Source organism: Camelina sativa, chromosome 10, assembly GCF_000633955.1.
Source record: "Camelina sativa cultivar DH55 chromosome 10, Cs, whole genome shotgun sequence".
NCBI classification, from domain to species: Eukaryota; Viridiplantae; Streptophyta; class Magnoliopsida; order Brassicales; family Brassicaceae; genus Camelina; species Camelina sativa.
The window spans coordinates 18,693,035-18,707,074 of NC_025694.1; the positions used below are offsets into that span (position 1 = coordinate 18,693,035).

The window sequence follows — 14,040 nt, forward strand, 5'->3', positions numbered from 1 at the left end:
TTCGGAAGACTAAGTAGAGGGTTTCTTTGACCACTGACATCTGGACTGCTTTTACAACAAGAGCAAGCTATATGGTGATTACAGCTCACTTCATTGATGCATATTGGAGATTAAGGAAGCTTATCATTGGGTTTAAGAACATCCTTGACCACAAAGGATCAACAATTTAGTAACCACGACCAATGGAATGTAACTTAATTTCAGCTCTTTCATAGATTCATCTATCCCAATCTTTCGGCCAATCTTATCCACTAACATCGAATAGGTTATATCCTCTGCTGATGATGTCCTAAACGGTATACCATACAGGCCACCTTCTCTTGGAATCCATTGATATTTTTCTCCGGTCTTTGTGTAATGTCCATCATGAAAATATATGTTGATAGAAAGGTTGCTCATTGTTTTTCTCTGGAAAATTAGAACACTAAATGAAATAACAGTTGTACATTTAAGAATCCTAGTTGTACCAATTATACCAATTCTTACAGTTACACCAGTTATACAATTTGTGACCACAATATCTAAAATCCACTACGAATCAGGGTTTAATCAACCCTCTCAGTCCATTTAAATTAATTAATCGACCTACAAATACGACTATCCAATCTAAGAGAAGTGGATGTAAGCAAACTAATAAAGAAGGAGAACGAGTACCCAAGGAGAACTCATCTGTCTGAAACTAATGTTGAATCGATGTTAGAGAAGAACAAAGACGTCGTTCTTGGGTTTAAAGCAAGCTCCGCTTTCAATGGGGTCGAGATGCCCGATGAAGACGATGGATGAGGGGAATGGACTGTAATTGGTCCAATATCTCGCTTGTGATTGGTCCAATATTGGGAATATCTCGTTTCTTATTGGCCAAATTTATTTCCAATTTATTTCTATTTTAATAAACAATTCAATTGTAATTGGGTTTTTTATTTTGGTTTAGTATCGGTTTTGGTAAGGATAAAGTTAGATTACTGTTATATCATTAAGAGCATGAGACTAGAGGAGACTAAAGAAGAGTACTGAGAATTTTTGTTGGACAGTAGAGAACTTTCTAGATTTTAACCCACCAGAACCCTATAGAGAGTGTCTCCTCCAACAAATCCTTTTGAATGTCGGACATCGCCATTGTCGTTTCTCAAAGTTTAGTTCCTTTTTCTCTGACTTGGGGATTAATTAATACGTATAGGCGTGGCATTATATAATAAATCAGCTATATTAATTATTCTCATATTTTTTTCCTTTAAGTTAATATTAAATGAGTAGTATATCTTAAAGCTTAAAAGATAATAAAGAGATAACAAGTGATTAAAAAACTGGGAAACAGGTTTTGAACTTATGTCAAACAAATTATCTGAAAACATTAGTCCAAGGAGCATGGATATTCTCTAAATAAACGAAAAGAAATTTCTACGAGTCGAAGTTGTCGATTTTCAAAGGAGTGATGTCATCTGCAACTTTGAACCCTCCAACGACTCGGGCAAAGAACACCATCTGTTGCTCAAGTGTATATCTGATGTTTTCCGCCTGTTAAGCAATATATAAGTAATCCAGTGTTAATTACTATTACGATCCTTAAGACTTGTTAATTACTTTTTTAGTGCAAGTGATCAAAAGCCTTACCTTGCGAAAACCATGTTGTTCTCCCTCGTACTCGACAAGAGCAACAGGCAGACCTTTTTCCTTTAATGCTTTATAGATTTTACGTGACTGATCTGGAGTTACTACCTGCAAATTTGTTCAGCATTTTTCATACAAATTGTTAAATATATTCGTATTCAAGGGAATGACGTTGTAGTTAGCAAATGGAGAACCAAATCTCGAATGTAATAACAATTAAGAATCCAAAAGGTTAATCTAATCAAGCCTTTTGTTACTAGAAAGAAAAGAATAAACCAAGAGCGGAGAATATAAGAACCTTGTCTTCCAGCCCTTGGAAAAGGATGATGGGACAAGAGAACTTATCGACGAAATTGATTGGTGATCTCTCATAGAAATCCTTTTCATCTCCTGCAATTACATACTCAAGAATTTTGGCAGCCGATTTTAAAAATCAAAACAAAAAACAAAGATAAATTATTTCTTAATGCATTTGACTCACCAACAAGATTGTCGATATAACGGGATTCAAACTTATGACCTTCTTCTTTCAACATTTTTAAATCAGCCACCTGCGTTAACAAAAAGCCAAGGCATCAGCTGTTTATAAGGTATTCATACAACCTGCATCTAGGTAAAATGTGTAATAGTATCACGACATATATATACATAGTTCATAAAAGAAGAGGCTAGAATCTACAAAGGTGAAGTTTGATTCAGGGTATATATAAGCCTCAAATCAAAACTGTTATCCCACCATTGTGGTCAGGTAGTTACAGCAATACAAATTGCACTGAACTTATATATGATCAAAGGCTATTTGGTGTCTCTAAATTTGTCTAAGTTCAATATATCCAAATTTTTTTGCTGATCCTTCCATATGTTCATGAGTTTTCAAGAACTTCCAATAAACTAACAAGAACTAGGGGAAAGCGAAAAAGTATAGTCAATTAGCCAAGAAAATTTACAGATGCAATGGTTATGTACTCACTCCGTATAAGGACGCTCCAGCTTTAAAAACATCCCTGAACGCCAATGCTGCAAGAGTTGTGTAACCTCCTGCAGAACCTCCAGATATACAGAGCCTATTAACATCTGCCTTGCCAGAAGATACCTGCCCAAAACTAAAAATGTTTAGGAAATACTTCCGAAGTTGTTCACATACAGAGGCAAAGAAAGAACATACCAAATATTTAGCACAGCCACAACAGTCATCAACGTCGACAATTCCCCACTGCCTTAACAACCGCTCTCGATACTCACGACCATAACCTTCAAAATAATGTTACACTTCGTTACAATAAACCCACGTGTGTGCCCACATGGCGTGAATGGGACATCAAAAACAAGAATCTCAATATCTCATGATGAAATACTTTAGCAAGGCTAACTAAAATGGTGAAAAAATGCAACCGTACAAGTGTAGTGAATTCTGGGTACTTGTTGGAAAAGTAGAAAAACAACTTGGAACCATAACAACAAACCTGTGCTTCCACCATAATTGACATCGACAAATGCCCACCCTCTACTTGTCCAGTACTGGATATTCAGATTTAAGGACCCTCGTGATTCAGCAGTAGGTCCTCCTGCAGATTCAGATTGTCAACAAAAATGATAAATGTGGCATGCATAGCTGATTGCAATCATACATGATCTTAAGATGAACATATAGAAACTGAGTTAATATTTTGATTTAAGTTTTGAAAATCGGGATGTGGTAAAGATTAGCATACCATGACTCTTCACCAACAACGGAGGTTTCTCTTCCATGCTAGCGTTGTAGAGTGGATTGGTTGGAGGATAAAAGTAAGCATAAGTGTTCTGACCAGGAACCTCTGTTGGAAATTCAATCAACTCTGGCACACTGAAGAAAGCATCGTACTTCAAAACATCGGGTGATGAAGACCAAACAATCTCAGAACTGAGTGCGTTCATCTTATGATGATCCAGTGTTACCTGATGATAAGAGAAATAATAAATCTACTACTGCAACTACTTTTTCATAGACGCAACTTATTTTTCAATTAAAACCTTCAATGGGAAAGATTTTTACCCTGGCAACTGATGGCGGAAGAACTGCTGACGCTCCCTCAACATAAAGGCACTGATTTCCCAATGTCTGAAAATGGAAGCACAATTTCTCGTTACTTTCAGATTAGAACTTTCAGATTAAATTGGTAATCAAATGAACAAATTTTTAAAAACTACAGAATAAGTTATATTACAATGCTGTCAAAATCAGTTAAAGGAATATCGAGCAGAGAACATGAACCCTGTGAATCATCCACAATGCCTAGATATGACTTCCCTTTCTGCCTGCATTCAGGAACAATAAATTGTTATCAAAACAAGTATGACAGAGAATTGTTGAAAGTATTAAATTTTGGTCTGCTTGGTATTACCTATAGCTGCATGCAATTATGTTCTTCTCTTCAGAACACTCGATTATTTCATAAGAGTTTGTACCGAAAACCCATAGTGGTTTCGCAAACTCACCCTCAAGAGGATATACAGAAACAACCTCATTAGTACTTTCAATCTGTGACACAACGAGGAAAAGGAAAAACAAAAATAAGGAACAAAGTAGTAAACAATAAACATGTCTACTTTAATTGCATGCAGGATGAGGTTGTTTCTGTATGCATCTAATGTAACAGACGCCTTTCTTTCCTCTTCCCCAAAGGTTTGTTTTTAATAATTTCTGAAGGATGAGAGTACAATCTCCTCCGAGAACAAAGATTCGAATTTAAGGATCCGTACTCGTGACCTCGGTAAAAAGTCAATGTTTCCCCTACACTTTTATTAGGGATTAAAAAACCACCCCTGTTTCAAATCTAAAACTAATTCTCAGCATTACACAGCGCAAGCACACTATGAAATTTCCTACATATAAACTATAACTGGCAAATGTGAGGAATGTTTACCCATTTATGAATATTCCAAAATCCGTTCTTTCTGTCAGTTACAAAAAAGAGTTCCCCTGCACAATAAGTCAGATATTCTCAGGTCAATGGAAACTATGAGAAATATCAAAGCTTGACAGGCTTAATTACAATATGAGGAAATATAACTTATTCACCAATTTTAGAGCTCCAATGAATCATAAAATAATTTGGAGAACAATTATGATGGAATCCATTAAAGGACACTAGTTTCAGCTAATACTTCCAAGAAGTGCTAACTAGCTAAGTAAATAAAGATAAGAAGCCCAAAGCACATGCCAGAAATTTGTAGATCAACCATATCTCAGTTAAATTCACAGTCATAGTCACTTAGTCTGAAGAAGAAAGATGATTGCCAAGAGTGAAAACAGCAAGAGAGCAGAGAAAAAAAGATCATTTATTTAGACGACCCTAGTTTCATCTAAAACGGCTAAAACTTATTAGAAAATCTCAACTGCTAAAAGTATGAAACAAAAAAGACAGTCAGAAATCCAAGGTGCCTAAAAACTGCAGATCACTCTTTTCAGAGAGGATTTGACAATAATTGAAACTGAGTGCAGTAAATTTCTGCATACTTTTCATATAAGACAAATTACCTCTTGATGACCACTTAGGCTCAGTGGGCGATTCAACGTATTTGGGATCACAACCAGCAACACATACGCGGTTATCAATAATTCTGCAGAAAGGTGTAACTCTAATTAGTAGACAATGCAAGAGAAGAAAACTATAAAGCATGGAAACCAGCTCTTCGAGATCCCCGATAAGACTCTCAGTATTAAGAATTTTGAATGAATTGCAATATTCAGAGCATTTGGAAAAGAAAAAAAAGGACATGCTCACCCGCCCTCGGAAATGTACCCAACCCACAGCTCTGCTTTATCCCAAGGCATATTAGGGTGACTCCATTCAATCCATGCCAATCGCTCGCACTTGGGATCCAAACGTGGGAACGCATAGAAATCATTGCCACTCACGACTACTTTTGGTTCTGGATCTCAAATATCAGAAAGAACACATGTAAGCGTCAATGATCGTTGGAAACTTGGAAACATGTCACTACTTTCAATGCGAGTAAGAATACTTCTTTCACTAAAGTTTGATAATATACCTTCAAGTGTCTCTCCATTTAGATTGACCTCCACAATTGTCGTTATTGGGTTTGATCTGTCCTGACGACCATCTACAAACACCAGCCAAACACTCAACATGTAAATCTTGTTAATAAAACACAATTAGACATCACACAACACCCAAAACTAAACACTAGAGACAAACCAACCTTCCCTAACAGTAATATAACGGTTAAAGCGTGAATCAAAGACTCCATCTGCGTAAGTAACAGCTGGTTCCCCATAATCTGGAGTAATTGGCTTCGGAGATGAATCTACAATCAAGTAAACAACATCAGAATTCGCATTGATAGAATCAGAGAAGAGTGTTATCATCTATCACCTTTGTCAGTAATGTCTTGCTTGTAAAGTCGCTGATCCTTGTAATTAGAGAAAACAAGTTTGTCATCTGATGAAATCCTAAACGCACCACCACCGTATTCTTGAGTTACAGTCCTCACAGCGAAGTCCTTTGGAGTAATATCAGTTGTTTCATCTCCTTGGATCACCAATACTCCTCTCCTTCAATCATACGATAAACCGACAAAAAAAATCCAATCAAGCTTGAATAAACAAATTAGGGTTTTCGCAATCGAAGTCTGAAATCAAGTGGAATCGAATACCCGGATTCATTGGGACGAGACTCGAGTAAGACGAGACGGCCACGAGAATCAACGGCGGTGCCGCCAAGACGCTTCGAAGCTCCGGAAACGGTATCGGCAGTAATCGGAGACTTCCAGGAGCCATATGGAGCGGTGGTTATAGCCTCGACAACGTCGGGAGAAGAAGAAGAAGACATGGATGCGAAGGAACGAGATGGTTTGAGTGAAAAGCGATGGAATCGTCTGATCGAAGCCGATGAGGATGAAGAAACGAAGAATTTGTGAGCCGAAGCACAAGGGAAGCGTATGAGTGAGAGTGAGACAATGCGATTGAGTGAAGTCAACAACACTGCCATTTATTTACTCATTGGTTCTTTCTCCTTTGATTCTTTTAGTTTTTATCATTAAGTGACATTTGCTATATAACATAACATACGACACATCTTACTACATGTAGAGATGAATCATTTGATTTAATAACATGTCACACATCACACATGTTTTATTCATACTTTCAAGAAACTTAGGAGAGGATCTTATGTAGAAATGGACGAGCTTTGCAAACGGCTTGTAACGGAATAGCTTTGGGTACAGTGTTACCAACTCCTTCCTTCATATCCACTTCCTCATTTCCAACTCTTTCCCATTCAAAGCATTGTATCAACGACCCGAGAGCGAGCCCCACGATACGTTGAGCAAGACCTGAGCCAGGACAAGCTCTTCTACCTAATCCAAACGCCATAAGCTTTTGTGCTTCCCCTTCTTTCTCAAACCGCTCAGGTTTAAAGCTATCCGGATCATCCCATGTGTTTGGATCCCTGTGTATGGCCCATGCGTTTACCAACAACGTGGTGCCACGTGGCATATCGTAGGACCCCACTTTGCAATCCTCTGATGCCATGTGTGGGACTAGCAATGGTGTTGCCGGGTGTAGCCGGAGGGTCTCGAGAACGATGTTCTTGAGATATGGTAGCTCGCTAAGATCTGATTCTTGGATAAGGCGGTCTAAACCAACTCGGTTATCGATTTCTGCTCTGGCTTTAGATAATACGTCAGGATGGTTAAGCAAATTGGATAGTGCCCATTCTAGAGTAACTGCTGATGTGTTAGTCCCTGCTATTACCATTATCTGCGTTAACATCATAAAGTAGTGTTAATTTAGTAATGTAATAACCAAACAATATCATCCTTCGCCTAATAGTAATCAAAAGGTAAACCAGTATAATTAAGTTAAGGAAAAAGAGATAAACCAGTATGATGCCTTTGATGATTTGATCGGTGTAATACTCAGTGTCAGATTTTTGGAGAACAAGCAGATGATCAATCATTGTAGTACCAGTTTCTTGTTGTTGTCCACGTTTATCGTCAATAAGACCTTGTAAAAACTTGTCTGTGTCCTCCCCTAACTTCTTAACCCTTTTTTCATAGCTTGAAAACAGTCTCAGGATCGGAACGTAATCAACGGCGTTGCCTGAACTTGTGTTAGCCCCAACATCTGCGACCAACTTACGAACACGTTTGGCTTCTTCCTCATCGTTTGTTTCTTCGCCGTAGTATCGTTTCCCTGTCATCATTCTCATTATGTTGTTGAATGTCAAGTCCATAAGCATTGGTTTCATCTCCACCACAGTATTTCCAGTTCCTACAGTTATTAAAAGAATAGAAGAAACATCGAATCTCACTCATTTGTAAGGAAATTAATAATTGAGTGTAAGATTTGAACAAAGAATATTGAAATTTATAGTTTGCAAAACCAATTCTTAATAATTAAGCTAATTCATTGGATACCATTTTTTGAACAAGGTATCTCATATCTTCCACACAAGCCTTATTGGATACAACTTCTCTTTCTATTTTTTCTTTTTTTTTTGGCGGCTCCACTTGAAAAGCAGATTTTAACCTTATACTAAAAGATAGTGGAACCTGGATTCTTAAGTGGCTAAGTGTGACTAAAGCTACAAAACTATTGGTCAATATAACGATAAGACAGCACCACAATAAATGAAAAAGTTGACAATATCAACAAATTTCCTTACGATAGAATTAACAAATATATTACCTGCTGAACGGAAGAGGCGGCTTATGAGGCGGCGTACTTCATCGGTACGGACATAAAGAAAGCAGTTAAGGCGGTGGGTGGAGAAGATCTCAATGGTGCAGAGGCGACGGAGGTTGCGCCAGTGATCACCGTAAGGTGCGCCGATCATGTTTGTGTTGTTGTACCCAACGTGTTTCCCGATGATAACATGAGGCCGGTTTGCCAGGACGACGTCGTTCTTGCCAAAGCACTCCTCGGCCGCAACCGCATATGATGACACCACGTAGACTAGACGGGAGCCAAGTCGGAGGGACATCACGCCGCCACCGCCGTTGCGGTCGAGGGACTCGGAGAAGGAGCGGAGGGTGCGGTGGATGGGCGGCTTCAGGAGGCGTAGGTGGCCTATTACGGGCAACCATCCCGGTGGAGAGGGGGGAAGATTCTGTTTCTTTTGTTTCAAGAACTTGAGATAGATTATCAAGAAGATGAGAGAGAAAATAGTGTAGAGGACAACTCCCATGTAGTTTTCTTCCATTAATTGTTTGCTCCTTCTTAACTTTTTCTTATTTTTCTCTCTAGTAAAGTTGTTTTATATACATGCTAATGAAGTGTTGAAAAATTAAAAAGGTGGTTATTCTAATTCGAATATCAGCACGTTGGGAAATCAGGAGGATTTATTGAGCTGGTTTAAATTATATGAAATTAATAATTTAACAATTCTACATTGTTTTGTTTTAATTGAATAACACAAAACTATTAGAATAGGCATTGAATAGTTTGCCTATTAAGTAGATTTCTTAAAAAAATCGGTCGTATAGTGGAAACCTCTCATTGGTGTGTCTCTCTATCTCTTTCACTAGATTGATTGTCTTATTTACGTCACACACATCTGTTTCACTCTCTTCTTCTTTACCCAAAAAACCAAATCGTATTTTTTCACTCTCTCCTGTGATCCTCTCCATTCATTATATACACGTTTTTCTTTTTTTCTGAATACCTTTCAACTCACATTCGTTTAACAAACACTCATATTAGCTAAAACTGATCTTAACCAAGTCAATAAAACCAGCCCAAATGTTTGACTTAACCAAGTCATTATGACTATTCCCTTCATTATAGTTTGTTAATAACATGCCATAATCGTGCAACTTCAATTTGATAACCAAACATGAATTTCATCGATCTAAGATCATAACAAAACCAGTTTTAAAATTAATACGAATCAATTGTATTGGTATACTTTGGTTTCAAACTTCTGATCTTCTCCCCACCACTGATGAATCTCATGAGCTTGTTTAAAATCTCTTGACGAGGTTAAGTTCACAGTTAAAAGTTAAAACCGAAGACGACATCAGATATATTGGCTCTTGTCCTCCTAACAACATACTTCCCAACGAGTGCTGCGTATCTACCCGCTCAACAAACCTGATTCCTATTTCTTCCATCTTGTTCCGGTGCTCGAAGTAACCAATGTACTCTGAGCACAAGTGGTCTCCAGGGTTGATGTACAGCCGCGGAAACCAGTCAGATAAGGTTGCAAATGGGTCGGGTGGTGCTGGTAATGCACGGTGGTTTTGGTTGTATTGTTGAGTGGCTTTTTTGGCTAGAGCTATGATATATCATGGTTTTTGTGCTTTTCAAACATGATATAAAGAGTCTTTTGAGTTATTTTCTAGGATCTTTTTGAGTCTTTGTAGGTTTTCTAGGACTTTAGTATAGAAGGAGCAAAGTGGAGCAATTGGATCATTTTGGAGCATAAATCTCGAAGAATCAATTTGGACTCGGATCAAAACAAGGGCATCGATCGACACCACGTAGGAGCATTGGTCGACACCCTCTTCAGCCGATGAAGAATCACAAAATTGGAAGTTTTACAAAGTTGCCCGAAGTTTTCCATATTTGCATCATTGGTCCCTGACGTGTTTTAGGACATATATAGTGTTTTTGGGTTTTGTAAACCCTTAAGTTTTAAAACCTTGAAGTTTTATTCTAGCAAGTTATTTTCTAGCAGTTTTAGAGAGAGAGATATTGAGAGCTTTTTGGGAGAGAAAGAGATTTTGAACTGCTTTGTAGAGAAGAATTCTGGAACTCCCTTCTTATTTTTTAATATCTATTGCTTATTATTCAGTATGATGTCTTGTTCTTCATTAAACATGTCTGAGTAGTTTGCTTGTTAGGTTTAGGGTTTTTCATAGGGTTTTTATGATTTATTAGATCTGTGATTTTTAGGGTTCTTAATCTTTTATGATCTTCATCTTTGGTTGTTCTTCACAATAGTTCTTGATTGATAACCTAGAATTATTATCTTAGGAAAATTAATTGATATGAAAATATAATTGTTTTCCTGATTAAAACCATTGATGAACAAAATTACCTTTTACAAAGAGATTTGGATTAGTGATTTTGTGAACTTATCTAAACCTGTTTTTAAATCTGATTTTTAACTTAGAATTTTACAAAGAGATTTGAATTTTCTGGTTTTAAATTTAGATAATAATTGCAGTGAGAACTGAATTATTTTACCAAAAAGTTTAGAGTTCTAGATCTGATTTTTATTGCATTAACCCTAATTAATCTATTGATTTAATACTTCATAATTACCTGAGAAATTCCCTAGGCTTAATCTTTTGATTTCCTGATTTCACAACACCTTGATTTAATATTTTGCATTGTCTTCTTTTGTTTTTAATACAATTTAATCTGTTTAGCGTAATATCAAAAACTCTATAATTTATTGTGTTTGATCTTGAGTCTCTGTGGATTCTTAAGTACTACATTGATCTCTTGTTTGAGAGAGTAGCTCTAGGGTTAATTTGAGCATATCAAATTTTGGCGCCGTTGCTGCGACCAACTTACGAACACGTTTGGCTTCTTCCTCATCGTTTGTTTCTTCCCCGTAGTATCGTTTCCCTGTCATCATTCTCATTATGTTGTTGAATGTCAAGTCCATAAGCTAGCCCCGTCTTAAACAAATATGGGACCTCTGTCAAATTTTTAAAAAACCTAAAAACCTTTAATAATTTTTTTTTTGAAAAAATTGAACCCTTTTGCTTAAAGAATTTTTTTAATATTTGGGATGGACCCATGGCATTTGCCTACTCTGCCATGGGGTAGAGACGGCCTGCCATAAGCATTGCTTTCATCTCCACCACAGTATTTCCAGTTCCTACAGTTATTAAAAGAATAGAAGAAACATCGAATCACACTCATATGATATAATACTATATCGAATCTTAACAATATAATATTTAGTTTGCAAAACCAACTCTCTATGATTAAGTTAACTCATTGGACACCATTTTTTGAATAAGCTATCTCATCCACACAAGCCTTATTGGATACGTCCTTTTCATTTCTTTTCTTTTTTGGCGGGCTCCACTTGAAAACCAGATTTTAACCTTATACTAAAAGAGAGTGGAACCTTGGATTCATTATTCAGAAGCGGCTAAGTGTACGACAATAGCTACAAAACTATTGGTCAATATACCACTAAGATAACACCACAGTAAATGAAAAAGTTGACTCTATCAACAAACAATACGATAAAATCGCATCTATAGCATTAGCATATACACATATATTACCTGCTGAACGGAAGAGGCGGCTTATGAGGCGGCGTACTTCATCGGTACGGACATAAAGAAGGCAGTTAAGGCGGTGGGTGGAGAAGATCTCAATGGTGCAGAGGCGACGGAGGTTGCGCCAGTGATCACCATAAGGTGCGCCGATCATGTTTGTGTTGTTGTACCAACGTGTTTCCCGATGATAACATGAGGCCGGTTTGCCAGGACGACGTCGTTCTTGCCAAAGCACTCCTCGGCCGCAACCGCATATGATGACACCACGTAGACTAGACGGGAGCCAAGTCGGAGGGACATCACGCCGCCACCGCCGTTGCGGTCGAGGGACTCGGAGAAGGAGCGGAGGGTGCGGTGGATGGGCGGCTTCAGGAGGCGTAGGTGGCCTATTACGGGCAACCATCCCGGTGGAGAGGGGGGAAGATTCTGTTTCTTTTGTTTCAAGAACTTGAGATAGATTATCAAGAAGATGAGAGAGAAAATAGTGTAGAGGACAACTCCCATGTAGTTTTCTTCCATTAATTGTTTGCTTCTTTTTATTCTTCTATGAACGCTGCGAGGGTGGTTATATAATTCGAATATCAGCACGTTGGGAAATCAGGAGGATTTATAAATATTAGGGGGTGTTGTTGGATTCTAATTTATAAAAATTTTTGAAGAGTTCAAAAAAATTATTAGGAGGGGTTATTGGTTTGAGATTTGAATAGAGTTAAAAAAAATTAAATGTTATGTAAAATATGTTGTTATTAGATCAAGATTTTGTTAAAGTCTGTTAAAATTTAGTGTTATTAGTTTGTGATTTATAAAAAAGTCATTTAAAATCTTTAGAAATTTGAGATATTGAATTCAGACTTTTATAAAGTTATTAAAAGTTTTGTGTTATTCAATTAAAACAAAAGAATGTAGGATTGTTAATGAATTCAATTGTTATGTTATTGGTTCATGATTTTAGACACTTTCTTTACAAAATAAAGTCATGGAAAGTTATGAAGATTTTTCAAGTGTTCAACAAAATCATTAAAAGTGAATAAGTGAAAGATTGTTAAAGATTGCTAGGGAGTTTCTAAAATCTTGTAAAGTATTCCAAACAATCCTTGTACTTTCATGATACTTTCCATGACTTTATTTTGTAAACAAAGTGTCTAAAATCATGAACTAATAACATAATAATTGAACTCATTAACAATCCTATATTCTTTTGTTTTAATTGAATAACACAAAACTTTTAATGACTTTATAAATGTTTGAATCTAATAACGCAAGTTTGTTAAGATTTTAAATGATTTTTTACAAATTACAAAATAATAACACTAAACTTTAACAGAGTTTAACAAAAACATAATCTAATAACAACAGATTCTACATCACATTTAAAATCTTTAAAACTCTATTCAAATCTCAAACCAATAACTCCGCATACCGAAAACCCAAAAAAATCACAAGAGTTTTTTTGGTCTTCTTTCCTTCTCTCTCTATCTGTCTCTCCCGATGGCGAAACAAAGACGAAAATCCAACAATCGACTTGAGGTCGATTTGAGAGGAGAATCACACTGTTTCATAATTTGTTTTCTGGGAAGCTAAATCTCCTCTATTTAAACCAATGATATAGAGGAGATATAGAGGAGAACTCCTGCTCTTATCGTGAATTTAATTTCAGGTTGCTAGGGACTGTTTTCTTGGCTGGAGTTTGTTGCTATAGTGTGAAATTTCAATCGATAATGTGAAATTGAAATTTTGTGGGGATGATCTCAATGGGCGCTTTCAGTTGGTCTTGGAATTAGAGGCAAGAAAGTGATGCGATATTATTTTTCTGATTTAAAAAGTTGCGAGTGTTGTAAGCTTAAACCAAATCAGTGTGTGATGTGGCTGCAAAGAAGAGAAGCTGGGTTTTTGGTTTGACTAAGTTGTGGGTCAAAATACATAGCCTGAAGAGTAAGTCTAAAGTCTTGGAGCATTCAAAGGTCTTTATCCTCTGTTTGATCCTGTTATCGATATTGAAAAAAAAGGAGGAAGCAAACAATTGATTTTGTGGGACATGTTGTTGAGATTCCATTTGTTTGAGCGTTTTGTGATCGATAAAAAATTGGTGGAGACGTTGGTCAAGTTATTACAAGTTTCGTTGAAATTGTCAAAGATGATGGGAAGGAATTAATGACGAGACATGAGAGAATTGGAGGCTGG

At 36.9% G+C, this 14,040-nt stretch overlaps 3 protein-coding genes across 5 annotated transcripts; all 3 read right to left on the minus strand.

Moving 5' to 3' along the window:
• On the minus strand, positions 1,281–6,615 carry LOC104719302. 2 transcript variants are annotated; one of them, XM_010437195.2, is made up of 18 exons: positions 6,265–6,615; positions 5,985–6,163; positions 5,812–5,916; positions 5,641–5,712; positions 5,373–5,520; positions 5,126–5,208; positions 4,512–4,567; positions 3,990–4,126; positions 3,813–3,903; positions 3,641–3,706; positions 3,321–3,543; positions 3,072–3,173; positions 2,774–2,859; positions 2,579–2,701; positions 2,090–2,159; positions 1,907–1,998; positions 1,612–1,716; positions 1,281–1,515 (listed from the first exon to the last, which is right to left on the minus strand). In XM_010437195.2, the coding sequence occupies exons 1-18, from the start codon at positions 6,597–6,599 to the stop codon at positions 1,399–1,401; spliced, it is 2,190 nt and encodes a 729-aa protein (XP_010435497.1). In that variant the 5' UTR covers positions 6,600–6,615; the 3' UTR covers positions 1,281–1,398. The 2 variants fall into 2 exon arrangements, with proteins under 2 accessions (XP_010435497.1, XP_010435496.1); XM_010437194.2 differs by having other exon boundaries at positions 5,373–5,526.
• On the minus strand, positions 6,648–8,946 carry LOC109124848 (cytochrome P450 81D1-like). 2 transcript variants are annotated; one of them, XM_010437196.2, is made up of 3 exons: positions 8,303–8,946; positions 7,494–7,885; positions 6,648–7,372 (listed from the first exon to the last, which is right to left on the minus strand). In XM_010437196.2, exons 1-3 carry the CDS (start codon positions 8,814–8,816, stop codon positions 6,767–6,769), a joined length of 1,512 nt encoding a protein of 503 aa, XP_010435498.1. In that variant the 5' UTR covers positions 8,817–8,946; the 3' UTR covers positions 6,648–6,766. The 2 variants fall into 2 exon arrangements, with proteins under 2 accessions (XP_010435498.1, XP_019086754.1); XM_019231209.1 differs by lacking the exon at positions 8,303–8,946 and adding an exon at positions 8,032–8,125.
• Positions 11,050–12,495, minus strand: LOC104719304. Its single transcript, XM_010437198.2, has 2 exons — positions 11,866–12,495; positions 11,050–11,447 (listed from the first exon to the last, which is right to left on the minus strand). The coding sequence occupies exons 1-2, from the start codon at positions 12,260–12,262 to the stop codon at positions 11,377–11,379; spliced, it is 468 nt and encodes a 155-aa protein (XP_010435500.1). The 5' UTR covers positions 12,263–12,495; the 3' UTR covers positions 11,050–11,376.